At 41.8% G+C, this 18,170-nt stretch overlaps 1 protein-coding gene across 1 annotated transcript in view; it reads right to left on the bottom strand.

Annotated features, from left to right (window-relative positions):
- COL13A1 (collagen type XIII alpha 1 chain) overlaps nucleotides 1-18,170 on the bottom strand; it is a 388,678-nt gene that overhangs the window by 73,225 nt on the left and 297,283 nt on the right. The window contains exons 23-25 of the mRNA XM_077256280.1: nucleotides 10,897-10,950; nucleotides 7,440-7,484; nucleotides 2,615-2,683 (exon numbers count right to left, since the gene is read on the bottom strand). Coding sequence (XP_077112395.1) covers nucleotides 2,615-2,683; nucleotides 7,440-7,484; nucleotides 10,897-10,950 — 168 coding nt within the window. The remainder of the gene's footprint in view (nucleotides 1-2,614; nucleotides 2,684-7,439; nucleotides 7,485-10,896; nucleotides 10,951-18,170) is intronic.

Raw genomic sequence — 18,170 nt, 5'->3', positions numbered from 1 at the left:
CATTTTGATATGTCAGAAGTTATTTTTACTCATTATTCATAGGCACTTGCTCAAAGCTGAATCTCTTCAAAGACGTTGAATATTTCCAAGTTTGAAACTCAGTACAGATGTCCTTTATCATTGATGCTTACTGGTGATGATTTGTGCATGTGACATTGACATATTTGTCCTCTACTTATTGGTTTGTTACCAAATATAAAAAGTATATAAATAATAAAAAGTATATAAAAGATCAGCATTTTTAACTCTTTTCCGACATCGGGCATAATAGTACGCTGATGTCGAACTCCCCCTGTTTGGTGCGGGCTTCGGCACTGAGCCTGCACCTTTCCGGGCACATGTCAGCTGATATATACAGCTGACATGTGCCTGCAACAGCCGCCTGTGGAATCGCCATCCACCCACAGCTGTTAACTAGTTAAATGCCGCTGTCAATCTCTGACAGCAGCATTTAACTCGCACTTCCAGGAAGAGCACCCATCGGTGACCCCGTCACATCATTGCGGGTCATCGATGGGTTGGCATGACAACCAGAAGTCTACAGCAGACCTCTATGGTAGTCATAGTCAGACTGCTATGAGGACCACCCGGTGGTCAGTGCTCATAGCAAATGAGTATTTCTGCTACACACAGGCGATCTGATCATCGACTGTATGTAGCAGAGCCGATCAAAGTAAAGTACTGCAGCTTCTAATCTCCCATGGAGACTATTGAAGCATGCCAAAAGTAAAAAAAAGTTTTAAAAAATGAAAAAAATAAAAGTTCAAATTACCCCTTCGCCCCATTCAAAATTAAACAACAAATTAAACAACCAAAAAAAAAAATCAAATATACGCATATTTGGTATCATTGTGTTCAGAATCGCCCGATCTATCAATATAAATAATTAACCCGATGATTAAATGGCGTAACGAGAAAAGAGAAAAAAAGTCAGAACGCCAGAATTACTTTTTTTTGTCGCCGCAACATTGCATGAAAAGGCAGTAATGGGCGATCAAAAGAATGTATCTGCACCAACATTGTATCATTAAAAACATCAGTTCATGCACAAAAAATAAGCCCTCACCCAACCCAAGATCATGAAAAATGGAGACGCTATGGGTATCAGAAAATGGTGCAATTTTTTTAAACAAAATTTGGAATTGTTTTCACCACTTAAATAAAAAATAACCTATACATGTTTGGTGTTTATGAGCTCGTAATGACCTGGAGAATCATAATAGCAGATCAGTTTTAGCATCTAATAAACATAGTAAAAAAAACCCTGTGGGATTGCACTTTTTTGCAATTGCACCGCACTTGTAATTTTTTTTCCCGGTTTCCAGTATGTGATATGTTAAAACCAATGGTGTATTTCAAAAGTACAACTCATCCTGCAAAAAACAATCCCTCACATGGCCATTTTGATCAAAAAATAAAAAAGTTATGGCTCTGGGAAGAAGGGGAGTAAAAAACGAAAATGCAAAAACAAAAATATCTCTGGTCATTAAGCGGTTAAGAACCAAGATGGGTCTTTTACTTTTGTAACAGTCAATAAAAGGACATACTGTGTAGGCAGTGCTGTCACTCAGCAAAGGACTATGCATTTAAGGCAGATGGCAGATCAATATCTGTTAAATTAAATTGCATTAAGCCTGTGTATGGCTCGTTTTGGAAACGCACGTGGGAGAAAGATGGGAAATAGCAAGTTGTTAGAGACCAAGAAAAAGTATGTAGAATTCCCCTCAAAGGCAAAAGGGAAAGCAGAAGTCTGAAATTCTTATATATGGATTAATTGCACAATGGAGCAGAATGATAAAGCCTATTTAACACCTCTGCTTCCAAGGTGTCACCTGTACAAGTTTAATCTTTATGTCATGTCATGGTGCAGGGCTAAAGCAGGTACTCTAATCCTGGGACACCACAATCATATGATGGATCATGCATTCCTTACCATTAGTGGCATGTGTTACTACAGCTCTGGCAAAAATTAAGAGACCACCACATCAAAACCCTATCAGGGGCAGCCCAATCTCCAGACCTGAATCCCACTGAAAACCTCTGGAATGTAATCAAGAGGATGATGGATAGTCACAAGCCATCAAACAAAGAAGAACTGCTTACATTTTTGTGCCAGAAGCCGTGTGAAAGACTGGTGGCAAACATGCCAAGACGCATGAAACGCTGTGATTAAAAAGCATGGTTATTCCACAAAATATTGATTTCTGAACTCTTCCTGAGTTAAAACATTAGTATTGTTGTTTCTAAATGATTAGGAACTTGTTTTATTTGAATTATTTGAGGTCTGAAAGCACTGGGTTTTTTTTTTTTTGACCATTTTTCTTTTCAGAAAAAAAATACAAAATGTATTGCTTTGAAATTCGGAGACATGTTGTCAAAAGTTTATAGAATAAATGAACAATTAACATTTTAGTCAAAAATATACCTATAAAGAGCAAATCAGACAAACTGAACATTTTGCAGTGGTCTCTTAATTTGTGCCAGAGCTGTATTCTGAAATATTCTCCGATGTGTTTCACTGGTAAGTAAAGCTATTTTAGCATCTAAAAAAAGCAAGCCCCTGACAAAGCGAGCAATGCGATACATTATACTTCTGCCATATCTGATAACCCACCTGTATTGCCTCACTGAGGTTGCTATTATATTCCACAAGACTGGATTTCCCAGCATCTCCCTTAGGACCCTGTAAAAACAAATATAGATTATTAATGTGTATTTGAAGTGTTGTAGCTTATAGGACTACACAGAATTCCTTTGTCTTTACAACATTAAATTGGATGAACTTTAAACTGAATCTATCACAAATAATATTTTTAAATATTTTAATAGTGATAAATGTTTTAGTCTAATCTGCTATTTTATCATTTTTTATTTTGCATCACAATGACTAAGGCGGCACGACCGTTGAAACGCGTATGATTTTAAATGCACTTTAAGCCTGTGACTGTCACTGGTATGAATTATCCATTTTTGTGTCTCTGGATATAAAGATGGATTTTGGACTTATGTGGTTTTAATGAAAATGGAATAAAAGTTATTTTTTATGGATATCACCTACGCTGGACTTCTGCTTCACCTTCATACTACTTGCAGCCCTGCATGATCCGCGCGGTGGGTCTGAGAGGAGGTGAGCAGATTAGTGATGAGCGAGTATACTCGTTACTCGAGATTTCCCAAGCACGCTCGGGGGTCCTCCGAGTATTTTTTAGTGCTCGGAGATTTAGTTTTCTTCACCGCAGCTGAATGATTTACATCTGTTAGCCAGCATAAGTACATGTGGGGATTCTCTAGCAACCAGGCAACCCCCACATGTACTTATGCTGGCTAGTAGCTGTAAATCATTTAGCTGTGGCGAAGAAAACTAAATCTCCGAGCACTAACAAATACTTGGAGGACACCCGAGCGGGCTCATGAAATCTCGAGCAACGAGTACACTCGCTCACCACTAGAGCTGATCTTTGTTGCTTTTATCCTTCTAGGCATGCTCTATGATCTGTGCAGAGGTCATTGCGCAATGAAGGAGAGGAGATGAGCTTTGACCATCAACTATTGTGTGGTGCTATCCTATATATAAGTTTTACCTTACATTGTAATTCTGTCTGCAATGATAATGAAAGCAACTAAAAAGGGATCTATGCAGAACATGAGGCAGCAAGGTGACTCAGTATTTCAGTATTTAGCACTGCAGCCTTCCAGTGCTGGGTTCAAATCCTACCAAGGACACCATTAATTCCAAAGCACTTTACAGACATCATTACCACTGTTCCCATTGGGGATCACAATCTTAATTCTCTATCAATAAATTTTTGGAGTGTGGGAGAAAACCAGAGTAGCAGAAAAAACCCCACACAAACACAAGAAGAACATAGAAAATACAGGTGCACCTCACAAAATTAGAATATCATCAAAAAGTTAATTTATTTCAGTTCTTCAATACAAAAAAAACTCTTAGATGGTCATTACAGACAGAGTGATCTATTTCAAGTGTTTATTTCTGTTAATGTTGATGATGATGTCTTACAGCTAACAAATACCTAAAAGTCATTATCTCAGTAAATCAGAATACTTATAACATCAGCTTGAAAAAATTATTTTAAAATCCAAAATGTTGGCCTACTGAAATGTATATTCAGCAAATGCAGTCAATACTTGGTCCAGGCTCCTTTTGCATCAATTACTGCATCAATGCAGCGTGGCATGGAGGTGATCACCCTGTGGCACTGCTGAGGTGTTATGGAAGCCCAGGTTGCTTTGATAGCAGCCTTCAGCTCGTCTGCATTGTTGGGTCTGGTGTCTCATCTTCCTCTTGACAATACTCTATAGATTCTCCATGGGGTTAAGGTCAGGCGAGTTTGCTGGCCAATCAAGCACAGTGATACTGTTGTTTTTAAACCAGGTATTGGTACTTTTGGCAGTGTGGACAGGTGCCAAGTCGTGCTGGAGAATGACATTTCCATCTCCAAAAAGCTTGTCGGCAGAGGGAAGCAGGAAGTGCTCTAAAATTTCCTGGTAGATGGCTGCGCTGAGTTTGGTCTTGATAAAACACAGTGGACCTACACCAGCAGATGACATGGCTCCCCAAACCATCACTGAATGCAGGGGCAGACACAAGCAGCAATGGGCCCCTGTGCAGGAAATACGTCGAGGCCCCCCTCATGCATGTACACTGTGTATAAAATGCCTATAATAACATGCATATGCACAGCGGAAGATACACACACACACACACACACACACACACACACACACACACACACACACACTAGCCCTATATACATAGCAGCACATACACTAGCCCTATATACATAGCAGCACGCACACACTAGCCCTATATACACACACAGCAGTACACACACTAGCCCTATATACACGCACACAGCAGTATACACACACACTAGCCCTATATACACACACAGCAGTACACACGCACACGCCCTATATACACACACAGCAGTACACACACACACTAGCCCTATATACACGCACTAGCCCTATATACACGCACACAGCAGTATACACACACAGCAGTATACACACACTAGCCCTATATACACGCACACAACAGTCTACACACACAGCAGTATACACACACACACTTGCCCTATATACACACACAGCAGTACACACACACACTAGCCCTATATACACGCACACAGCAGTATACACACACAGCAATATACACACACACACACTAGCCCTACATACACGCACACAGCAGTATACACACACAGCAGTATACACACACACACTTGCCCTATATACACACACAGCAGTACACACACACACACACACACACTAGCCCTATATACACGCACACAGCAGTATACACACACAGCAATATACACACACACTAGCCCTATATACACACACAGCAGTACACACACACACTAGCCCTATATACACGCACACAGCAGTATACACACAGCAGTATACACACACAGCAGTATACACACACACTAGCCCTATATACACACACTAGCCCTATGTACACGCACACAGCAGTATACACACAGCAGTCTACACACACAGCAGTATACACACACACTTGCCCTATATACACACACAGCAGTACACACACACACTAGCCCTATATACACGCACACAGCAGTATACACACAGCAATATACACACACACTAGCCCTATATATACGCACTAGCCCCACATACACGCACACAGCAGTATACACACACAGCAGTATACACACACACACACTTGCCCTATATACACACACAGCAGTACACACACACACTAGCCCTATATACACACACACAGCAGTATACACACACAGCAATATACACACACACTAGCCCTATATACACACACAGCAGTACACACACACACACTAGCCCTATATACACACACTAGCCCTATATACATGCACACAGCAGTATACACACACAGCAGTATACACACACACTAGCCCTATATACACACACACTAGCCCTATATACACACACACTAGCCCTATATACACACACACACACACACACACACACTAGCCCTATATACACACACAGCAGTACACACACACACACTAGCCCTATATACATGCACTAGCCCTATATACACGCACACAGCAGTATACACACACAGCAATATACACACACACTAGCCCTATATACACACACACTAGCCCTATATACACACACAGCAGTACACACACACACTAGCCCTATATACACGCACACAGCAGTATACACACACACACTAGCCCTATATACACACACACTAGCCCTATATACACACAGCAGTACACACACTAGCCCTATATACACACACTAGCCCTATATACACACACTAGCCCTATATACACGCACACAGCAGTATACACACACACACACACACTAGCCCTATATACACACAGAGCAGTATACACACACACACACACACTAGCCCTATATACACACACTAGCCCTATATACACGCACACAGCAGTATACACACACACACACACTAGCCCTATATACACACAGAGCAGTATACACACACACACACTAGACAGACCAACATACATCACATGGAATGTGTACCTACAGAGAGTGCAGTTGCAGGGAGCTGGTCCGTCCCAGAAGAACACAGGAAATGAGCAGGGGAGACATGGAGCCTGTCCACTGCTCTCAGCCTTACAGACTCCCGGCGGGCCGGCCCTTCACCTACCTAGAGTAGTGATTCCTCCTCCCCATATTTTCATGTGTATCCCAGTCCCGCGGATCACTGAGGCTCTGGGAAGAGTGCGCACGTGCACAGCAGCAGTCAGTCACAAGCAGAGCCGCAGCTTCAGTGACTCACTGAGGGACCCTCCCCCTCCATTCCTGCATCTGCTGTCACCGCGAAGCACCAGTGACAGCCAGACAGCAGCGAAATGTATGCTAACAGGTGAGGTCAGGAAGGGGGCCCCTTTTGACCGTCATATCACATGTGCGCAGCAGAGCGGGCCCCCTGCTTCTCCTGTTAGCAATAATACTGCCGCCGGCTGTCATTCACCTCATTGCTTTGTATCTCCGTCTGGGCCCCCTCCCACTCTGGGCCCCGGTGCAGTTGCACCGGTTGAACCGGCGATATGTCCGCCCCTGACTGAATGTGGAAACTTCACATAAGTATTGAGTGCATTTACTAAATATACATTTCAGTAGGCCAACATTTCGGATTGTGAAATCATTTTTCAAGCTGCTGTTAAAAAGTATTCTAATTTACTGAGATTATGTCTATGGGGTTTTAATTGGCTGTAAGCCATAATCATCAACGATAACAGAAATAAACACTTGAAATACATCACTCTGTTCGTAATGATGCTACCTAATATATGAGTTTCACTTTTAGCATTGAAGAACTGAAATAAATTAAGTTTTTGATGATATTCTAATTTTGTGAGATGCAGCTGTATATGTTCACTTAGATCTACTTTTCCAATATATAGAACAGTAAAAATTTTACTCACCCGAGGTCCAGAAGTGCCATGTTCTCCCTTAACTCCTGCAGCTCCCTAAAAAATGGCAGAAATAGAGAAGAATTGAGATGCTGATTTGTTTTGTCATTAAAATGGAGACATAAGCACTAAAAGGCTACTTTCACACTTGCGTCGGTACGGGGCCGTCGCTAAGCGTCGGCGCGACGTACCGACACACGTTGTGAAAATTTGGCACAACGTGGGTAGCGGATGCAGTTTTTCAACGCATCCGCTGCCCATTGTAAAGTCCCGGGGAGGAGCGGAGTTCCGGCCGCGCATGTGCAGTAGGAAATGGCGGATCCGACGTACGGAAAAACGTTACATTGAACGTTTTTTCGTGCCGAAGGTCTGCCAAAACACGACGCATCCAGTGCACGACGGACGCGACGGATGGCTATCCGTCACAATCCGTCGCTAATACAAGTCTATGGGAAAATGCAGGATCCTGCATTCTCAAAAAACGACGGATTGTGACGGAAGCTGAAAAACGCAAGTGTGAAAGTATCCTTACCCTGCATATCAAATCACAGTTCAGGAAGGAAGATATAAATGTTCTATCATAAGGAAAGGTAAATGAATTACCATATTTTCTGGTGTATAAGACGACTGGGCATATAAGATGACCCCCAACTTTTCCATATAAAATATGGAGTTTGGGATATACTTGCCGTATAAGACGGGGGTCATCTTATACGCCGGGTGTTTTATTATACGGCGTGTGTGGTCCAGATGGTTCCCAGGGTCTGGAGGAGAGGAGACTCTCCTTCAGGCCCTGGGATCCATATTCATGTAAAAAAAAAGAATAAAAATAAAAAATATGGGTATACTTACCGTCTGACGGCCCCTGGCTCTCAGCGGTGCAAGCGGCGGCCTCCGTTCCCAAGGAAGCATTGCGTGAAGGGCCCGAGATGACGTTGCGGTCATGTGACCGCGATGTAATTTCCGTCCTTTGTGCAATGCATCCTTGGGAACGGAAGCCGCCACTTGTACCGCTGAAAGCCAGGGCCGTCGGAGGGTAAGTATATCCATACATTTTATTTTTATACTTTTTTTTTACATGAATATGGATCCCAGGGCCTGGAGGAGAGTCTCCTCTCCTCCAGACCCTGGGAACCATCCAGGACCGCTCCCTGCACACGCCGTACCCGGCGTATAAGATGACCCCCGACTTTTGAGACGATTTTCAGGGGTTAAAAAGTCGTCTTATACACCAGAAAATATGGTATGTTAAGCCTAATGGTCATCTTTTGTAGAAGAGCTTAAAGAGGACATTTTATAATTTTTTTCATGTTGAACTTGAAGCATGATGTAATAGTGGTGGCAGAGTGGAATAAAACAATTTTGTTATTTTTTAATTTTGCCACTTCATTGATGAGATATTAGGAATCAAATGATTGTCACCTAATGAGTTAACTTTCATACCATCCAAGTGGGTGTTTTTAGATACTTTTCACTGGAGGCATGTACTTCTTCTCCCTGTATGAGTTGCTATCGCTGAGGCCTGTACTTCTTCTCCCTGTATGAGTTGCCATCAATGAGGCGTGTATTTCTTCTCCCTGTATGAGTTTCTATCACTGGGGCCTGTACTTCTTCTCCTGTATGAGTTGCTTTCATTGGGGATGTGTCCTTCTTCTCCCTTTATGAGTTGCTTTCATTGGGGATGTGTACTTCTTCCTGTATGAGTTGCTATCACTGGGGGCACGTGCTTCTTCTCCCTGTATGAGTTGCTATCACTGGGGATGAGTACTTCTTCTCTCTGTGTTGAGTTGTTATCACTGGAGGCATGTACTTCTTCTCCTTGTACGAGATGCTATCACTGGGGGCGTGTGCTTCTTCTCCCTGTATGAGTTGCTATCACTGGAGGCGTGTACTTCTTCTCCCTGTGTTGAGTTGTTATCACTGGAGGCATGTACTTCTTCTCCTTGTACGAGATGCTATCACTGGGGGCGTGTGCTTCTTCTCCCTGTATGAGTTGCTATCACTGGGGGCGCGTGCTTCTTCTCCCTGTATGAGTTGCTATCACTGGAGGCGTGTACTTCTTCCCCCTGTATGAGTTGCTATCACTGGAGGCGTGTACTTCTTCTCCCTGTATGAGTTGCTATCACTGGAGGCGTGTACTTTTTCTCCCTGTATGAGATGCTATCACTGGGGGCGCGTGCTTCTTCTCCCTGTATGAGTTGCTATTACTGGAGGCGTGTTCTTCTTCTCCCTGTATGAGTTGCTATCACTGGAGGCATGTACTACTTCTCCCTGTATGAGTTGCTATCACTGGAGGCGTGTACTTCTTCTCCCTGTATGAGTTGCTATCACTGGAGGCGTGTACTTCTTCTCCCTGTATGAGTTGCTATCACTGGAGGCGTGTACTTTTTCTCCCTGTATGAGATGGTATCACTGGGGGCGCGTGCTTCTTCTCCCTGTACGAGATGCTATCACTGGAGGCGTGTACTACTTCTCCCTGTATGAGTTGCTATCACTGGAGGCGTGTACTTCTTCTCCCTGTATGAGTTGCTATCACTGGAGGCGTGTACTTCTTCTCCCTGTATGAGTTGCTATCACTGGAGGCGTGTACTTTTTCTCCCTGTATGAGATGCTATCACTGGGGGCGCGTGCTTCTTCTCCCTGTATGAGTGGCTATTACTAGAGGCGTGTTCTTCTTCTCCCTGTATGAGATGCTATCACTGGGGGCACGTGCTTCTTCTCCCTGTATGAGTTGTTATCACTGGAGGCGTGTACTACTTCTCCCTGTATGAGTTGCTATCACTGGAGGCATGTACTTCTTCTCCCTGTATGAGTTGCTATCTCTGGAGGCGTGTACTTCTTCTCCCTGTATGAGTTGCTATCACTGGAGGCGTGTACATTTTCTCCCTGTATAAGTTGCTATCACTGGGGGCGAGTACTTCTCCCTGTGTGAGTTGCTATCACTGAGGGTGAGTACTTCTTCTCCCTGTGTGAGTTGCTATCACTGGAGGCGTGTACTTTTTCTCCCTGTATGAGATGCTATCACTGGAGGCGTGTACTTCTTCTCCCTGTATGAGATGCTATCACAGGGGGCGTGTGCTTTTTCTCCCTGTATGAGTTGCTATCACTGGGGGTATGTGCTTCTTCTCCCTTTATGAGTTGCTTTCATTGGGGAAGTGTACTTCTTCCTGTATGAGTTGCTAGCACTGGGGGCATGTGCTTCTCCTCCGTGAATAAGATGCTATTACTGGAGCATGTACTTCATCTCCCTATATGAGTTGCTATTTGATAACACCCACTTGGACTTAACAAAAGCCAACTCATTAGGTGTGAAATACTTTGATGGCTAATATCTCGGGAAGGTAGAGGCGTAATAAAAAATACTAAAAATGTTTTATTTCACTGTGCAGCTTGTATTACATTGTGTGTCCAGTTCAACGTGAAAAATTAGGAGAAAGGTCCAGCTCTCAGTGTAAGCATGGTCATTTACCTTTTCACCCTGTTGGCCTGGAACTCCTGGTTGGCCAATAGTACCAGCTTCTCCCTGTAAAATATACAAATGAAAACAAAAACAGCCATTTAAATCATATACATTATCTTATATATGGAAAGGGACAGCTTTATGGGACACTTGTTGAGCTCACAGCTATATCCCCTTCTTATACACATGCAAACTAAAAGGTAGGTAATTGAACATTTAAATGCCTGATAATTTTTAACCATCAAATCATGTCGGCGGAGAGTCAGTAGATGAAATAGGCAGTAGATGATAGGTGGATTGGGATGACTTTGCACTAATGTACACTATATGGACAAAATTTTAGGGGCATCTACACATTGCACCTACAGCAGCTTTTTAGAAATCCCATACTAAATCTACAGGCATTTATATAGAGTTTTTTCCTCTTTAAAATGATAACCGGTTCGCATCATCTGGAAAAGCTTTCTACACAATTTTGGAGGTGTCTTTAAGAGTTTTTGCCCATTTATCCAGGAGAGCATTTGTGAGTTCAGACACTGATGTTGGAGGAGACGACAGGGTTCACAATCTCCATTCTAATTCATCACAAAGGTGTTTCATGGCATTGAGATCAGAATTCTATATGGCCATAGTTACGTTCTTGCTCACCAATCTCCCACAATCAAGGCTTTATGGACCTTGCTTTGTGCACTAGGACACAGTCATGCAAAAGCATTACGATTGTCCTATGGGGCTTTTGCCACCTACTGAAACACTGCTCCATAGTTGTCATGACTCTGTTGTTGGGAGTATTAGGACCAGGGGCTCCTACGCCATAGCTTACTCTGTTCCCTGGATTACTTCTGATCGTGAAGACACTGGGGCCAAGTACCTTGCCTTAGCTCCTGAGGCCACCCTCAGTCTGCACCCTTTACCCACCCAGGGAAGAGGGGAGTAGTAGTGTACCGTAATACACCAACCAGACCAACAAGGTAATATGAACAGGAATAACGAAAAATACTAAACATACAAATATACTCACACAGACAACAGAGGTAAACACCAGGGAGTGGAGGATGGGGTTAAATCAACGTAGGAGAAGAAATGGAATTATCACACACTCAAAATCTAGAAACAGCCACACATAAATCCACCAAATGCCTTCTCCAGGAATAACCACCAACAACCTCCAGCCATGCAGCAAAAGCTATCCTCTGAAAATGAGTGATAGGCAGGGCCTAGTTTTTATAGGAGATGGGAGTGGATAACAGTGCACAGCTGGGAGCCTTAACCCAGGAAAGCTTCCTGGAGCTCTCAACTGAGCAGATTAACCCCTTCACTGCTAAAATAGATTTACACCATTTAATATGAAGATGAAGTACTTCTAATCTGTGCAGGAGTAGGAGAAATCAGACACTGCGGTCTTCTGGCTCCTCTCTGTCGCGGTAAACCTGTGACAATAGTATTATCTCTACCACATTTGATAGTGGGCACAATGCAGTCAGGCAGGTAAAGTTCTCCTGGTATTCACCAAACCCAGGCTCATCCATCAGACTGCCAGACAGAGAGGTGTGATCTGTCACTCCACAGAACATTTTTCCACTGCTCCAGAGTCCAGAGGTGGCGTGCTTTATAACACTCCATCTAATAGGATGTCACGTCTTACAAAGGTGGCATCCTAGTACAGTATCTTACTGAAATTCAATGAGATCATTTTATACACCTGTGGCAATGGAACTGAATGAAAAACCTGAATGTAATTATTAAGATGTGCATGCTGGTACCTTTCTCCTTATGGTGCATGAGCATATTAATACAATATGGTGGCAAACAATTTTGTCACATGTTGATTTTCTTCTTTAGAAGCAATAATGAGAACAGCTAAACAGTTTTAGGGGTGTTGTGTGTAGTCAAATTACACAATTTGCATAGTTTTAGGCGCGCCCTCAAAACATATTTCTTCAGAGCGGCCTATCACGTTCCCTAATCTAAGTAATTTTATGTGTAAAGGCGCGTGTGTAGCCCATTCACTATCTCCATCTACCCCCCACCCACTGACCATCATTGTAAATACATCATTGTAATTAAGCTCCTGTACTTTGTATCTCCCCCACCACATTGTAGATTGCAAGCTCTCAGGAGGAGGGTCGTCTTATTTTGCTTTAATTATTGTATTGTTAACGTTGTTACTTATGACTAGGGTTGAGCGAAACGGGTCGATCATTTTCAAAAGTCGCCGACTTTTGGCTAAGTCGGCGTCTCATGAAACCCGATCCGACCCCTGTGCTTGTCGGCCATGCGGTACGCGACTTTCGCGCCAAAGTCGCGTTTCAATGACGCGAAAAGCGCCATTTCTCAGCCAATGAAGGTGAACGCAGAGTGTGGGCAGCGTGATGACATAGATCCTGGTCCCCACCATCTTAGAGAAGGGCATTGCAGTGATTGGCTTGCTGTCTGCGGCGTCACAGGGGCTATAAAGGGGCGTTCCCGCCGACCGCCATCTTACTGCTGCTGATCTGAGCTTAGGGACAGGTTGCTGCCGCTTCATCAGAAGCAGGGAGAGCGTTAGGCAGGGTCCACTAACCACCAAACCGCTTGTGCTGCAGCGATTTCCACTGTCCAACACCACCTTCGGTGTGCAGGGACTGTGGAAGCTATTTATTTATTTTTTTCCCCTCAGCGCTGTAGCTCATTGGGCTGCCCTAGAAGGCTCCGTGATAGCTGTATTGCTGTGTGTACGCCACTGTGGAAACCAACTGCTTTTTTCAAAGCACATATCCTCTTGTTCCTTCCTTTCTGCACAGCTATCTTTTTTGTTTGTCCACACTTTTTATTTAATTTGTGCATCAGTCCACTCCTATTGCTGCCTGCCATACCTGGCTTACATTACTGCAGGGAGATAGTAATTGTAGGACAGTTTTTTTTTTTTTTTTGTTTTTTTTTTGTGGGAGATTAAGATTGGCATTTCTGCTACAGTGCCATCCCTGTGTGTGCCATCTCTCACTGAGTGGGCCATAGAAAGCCTATTTATTTTTTCCGTGATTTGTGTTCTAAAATCTACCTCAACACAGAAACACTACATCAATCAGTGGGAGAAAAATATTGGCCTCAGTCAGGGCTTGTGTGCCACTGCTGTGTGTGCGCTATCTCTCATTCAGTGGGCTATAGCAAGCCTATATTTTTTTTTTTTTTTTTTTTTAATATTATTTGGTTTCAAAAGTCTCCCTGAAAAAAAAAAAAAACCTAAAAAAACAGTGGGAGAGTAATATTGCCCTTTCAGCTTGTGTGCCAGTCTTGACTCCTGGGTGTGCCACCTCTCTCCCTCTCATTCAGTGGGCCATAGAAAGCCTATTTATTTTTTTTTTTAAATATTATTGGGTTTCTAAAGTCTCCCTGAAAAAAACAAAAAATACATAAAAAAACAGTGGGAGAGTAATATTGCCCTTTCAGCTTGTGTGCCAGTCTTGACTCCTGGGTGTGCCACCTCTCTCCCTTTCATTCAGTGGGCCATAGAAAGCCTATTTTTTTTTTTTTTTTAATATTATTTGGTTTCTAATTCTCCCTGAAAAAAAAAAAAAACCTAAAAAAACAGTGGGAGAGTAATATTGCCCTTTCAGCTTGTGTGCCAGTCTTGACTCCTGGGTGTGCCACCTCTCTCCCTCTCATTCAGTGGGCCATAGAAAGCCTATTTATTTTTTTTTTAAATATTATTGGGTTTCTAAAGTCTCCCTGAAAAAACAAAAAATACATAAAAAAACAGTGGGAGAGTAATATTGCCCTTTCAGCTTGTGTGCCAGTCTTGACTCCTGGGTGTGCCACCTCTCTCCCTCTCATTCAGTGGGCCATAGAAAGCCTATTTATTTTTTTTTTTAAATATTATTGGGTTTCTAAAGTCTCCCTGAAAAAACAAAAAATACATAAAAAAACAGTGGGAGAGTAATATTGCCCTTTCAGCTTGTGTGCCAGTCTTGACTCCTGGGTGTGCCACCTCTCTCCCTTTCATTCAGTGGGCCATAGAAAGCCTATTTTTTTTTTTTTTAATATTATTTGGTTTCTAATTCTCCCTGAAAAAAAAAAAAAAACCTAAAAAAACAGTGGGAGAGTAATATTGCCCTTTCAGCTTGTGTGCCAGTCTTGACTCCTGGGTGTGCCACCTCTCTCCCTCTCATTCAGTGGGCCATAGAAAGCCTATTTATTTTTTTTTTTAAATATTATTGGGTTTCTAAAGTCTCCCTGAAAAAACAAAAAATACATAAAAAAACAGTGGGAGAGTAATATTGCCCTTTCAGCTTGTGTGCCAGTCTTGACTCCTGGGTGTGCCACCTCTCTCCCTTTCATTCAGTGGGCCATAGAAAGCCTATTTTTTTTTTTTTTTTAATATTATTTGGTTTCTAATTCTCCCTGAAAAAAAAAAAAAAACCTAAAAAAACAGTGGGAGAGTAATATTGCCCTTTCAGCTTGTGTGCCAGTCTTGACTCCTGGGTGTGTCACCTCTCTCCCTCTCATTCAGTGGGCCATAGAAAGCCTATTTATTTTTTTTTTTAAATATTATTGGGTTTCTAAAGTCTCCCTGAAAAAACAAAAAATACATAAAAAAACAGTGGGAGAGTAATATTGCCCTTTCAGCTTGTGTGCCAGTCTTGACTCCTGGGTGTGCCACCTCTCTCCCTTTCATTCAGTGGGCCATAGAAAGCCTATTTTTTTTTTTTTTTTAATATTATTTGGTTTCTAATTCTCCCTGAAAAAAAAAAAAAAACCTAAAAAAACAGTGGGAGAGTAATATTGCCCTTTCAGCTTGTGTGCCAGTCTTGACTCCTGGGTGTGCCACCTCTCTCCCTCTCATTCAGTGGGCCATAGAAAGCCTATTTATTTTTTTTTAAAATATTATTGGGTTTCTAAAGTCTCCCTGAAAAAACAAAAAATACATAAAAAAACAGTGGGAGAGTAATATTGCCCTTTCAGCTTGTGTGCCAGTCTTGACTCCTGGGTGTGCCACCTCTCTCCCTTTCATTCAGTGGGCCATAGAAAGCCTATTTTTTTTTTTTTTTTAATATTATTTGGTTTCTAATTCTCCCTGAAAAAAAAAAAAAAACCTAAAAAAACAGTGGGAGAGTAATATTGCCCTTTCAGCTTGTGTGCCAGTCTTGACTCCTGGGTGTGCCACCTCTCTCCCTTTCATTCAGTGGGCCATAGAAAGCCTATTTTTTTTTTTTTTTTAATATTATTTGGTTTCTAATTCTCCCTGAAAAAAAAAAAAAAACCTAAAAAAACAGTGGGAGAGTAATATTGCCCTTTCAGCTTGTGTGCCAGTCTTGACTCCTGGGTGTGCCACCTCTCTCCCTTTCATTCAGTGGGCCATAGAAAGCCTATTTTTTTTTTTTTTTTAATATTATTTGGTTTCTAATTCTCCCTGAAAAAAAAAAAAAAACCTAAAAAAACAGTGGGAGAGTAATATTGCCCTTTCAGCTTGTGTGCCAGTCTTGACTCCTGGGTGTGCCACCTCTCTCCCTCTCATTCAGTGGGCCATAGAAAGCCTATTTTTTTTTTTTTTTTAATATTATTTGGTTTCTAATTCTCCCTGAAAAAAAAAAAAAAACCTAAAAAAACAGTGGGAGAGTAATATTGCCCTTTCAGCTTGTGTGCCAGTCTTGACTCCTGGGTGTGCCACCTCTCTCCCTTTCATTCAGTGGGCCATAGAAAGCCTATTTTTTTTTTTTTTTTAATATTATTTGGTTTCTAATTCTCCCTGAAAAAAAAAAAAAAACCTAAAAAAACAGTGGGAGAGTAATATTGCCCTTTCAGCTTGTGTGCCAGTCTTGACTCCTGGGTGTGCCACCTCTCTCCCTTTCATTCAGTGGGCCATAGAAAGCCTATTTTTTTTTTTTTTTTAATATTATTTGGTTTCTAATTCTCCCTGAAAAAAAAAAAAAAACCTAAAAAAACAGTGGGAGAGTAATATTGCCCTTTCAGCTTGTGTGCCAGTCTTGACTCCTGGGTGTGCCACCTCTCTCCCTCTCATTCAGTGGGCCATAGAAAGCCTATTTATTTTTTTTTAAAATATTATTGGGTTTCTAAAGTCTCCCTGAAAAAACAAAAAATACATAAAAAAACAGTGGGAGAGTAATATTGCCCTTTCAGCTTGTGTGCCAGTCTTGACTCCTGGGTGTGCCACCTCTCTCCCTTTCATTCAGTGGGCCATAGAAAGCCTATTTTTTTTTTTTTTTTAATATTATTTGGTTTCTAATTCTCCCTGAAAAAAAAAAAAAAACCTAAAAAAACAGTGGGAGAGTAATATTGCCCTTTCAGCTTGTGTGCCAGTCTTGACTCCTGGGTGTGCCACCTCTCTCCCTCTCATTCAGTGGGCCATAGAAAGCCTATTTATTTTTTTTTAAAATATTATTGGGTTTCTAAAGTCTCCCTGAAAAAACAAAAAATACATAAAAAAACAGTGGGAGAGTAATATTGCCCTTTCAGCTTGTGTGCCAGTCTTGACTCCTGGGTGTGCCACCTCTCTCCCTTTCATTCAGTGGGCCATAGAAAGCCTATTTTTTTTTTTTTTTTAATATTATTTGGTTTCTAATTCTCCCTGAAAAAAAAAAAAAAACCTAAAAAAACAGTGGGAGAGTAATATTGCCCTTTCAGCTTGTGTGCCAGTCTTGACTCCTGGGTGTGTCACCTCTCTCCCTCTCATTCAGTGGGCCATAGAAAGCCTATTTATTTTTTTTTTTAAATATTATTGGGTTTCTAAAGTCTCCCTGAAAAAACAAAAAATACATAAAAAAACAGTGGGAGAGTAATATTGCCCTTTCAGCTTGTGTGCCAGTCTTGACTCCTGGGTGTGCCACCTCTCTCCCTCTCATTCAGTGGGCCATAGAAAGCCTTTTTTTTTTTTGGTTTTTTTAATATTATTTGGTTTCTAAAGTCTCCCTGAAAAAAACAAAAAAAGCATAAAAAACAGTGGGAGAGTAATATTGCCCTTTCAGCTTGTGCGCCAGTCTTGACTCCTGGTTGTGCCACCTCTCTCTCTCTAATTGTGGGCCATAGAAAGCCTTTTTTTTTTTTTTTTTTAATATTATTTGGTTTCTAAAGTCTCCCTGAGAAAAAAAAATAAATAAATTAGGTGGGAGATTAATATTGACATTAGTGCTTGAGTGACAGTCCTGCGTGTGTGTCATCTCTGTGATTTTGTGCCACAGAAAACAGAGTGTGTAACATTGTGCCTGATTTTCCTTGTGGTCTCACCAACCTGTTAAGGGATATTGAAATCATACTGAAGTTATAGCTCACCGTGTAAGTTGTTTGAT

Source organism: Ranitomeya variabilis, chromosome 4 (genome assembly GCF_051348905.1).
Source record: "Ranitomeya variabilis isolate aRanVar5 chromosome 4, aRanVar5.hap1, whole genome shotgun sequence".
Lineage (NCBI taxonomy): Eukaryota > Metazoa > Chordata > Amphibia > Anura > Dendrobatidae > Ranitomeya > Ranitomeya variabilis.
The sequence above is the reverse complement of the archived record's forward strand: the minus strand, read 5'-3'. Positions and strand labels throughout refer to the sequence as shown.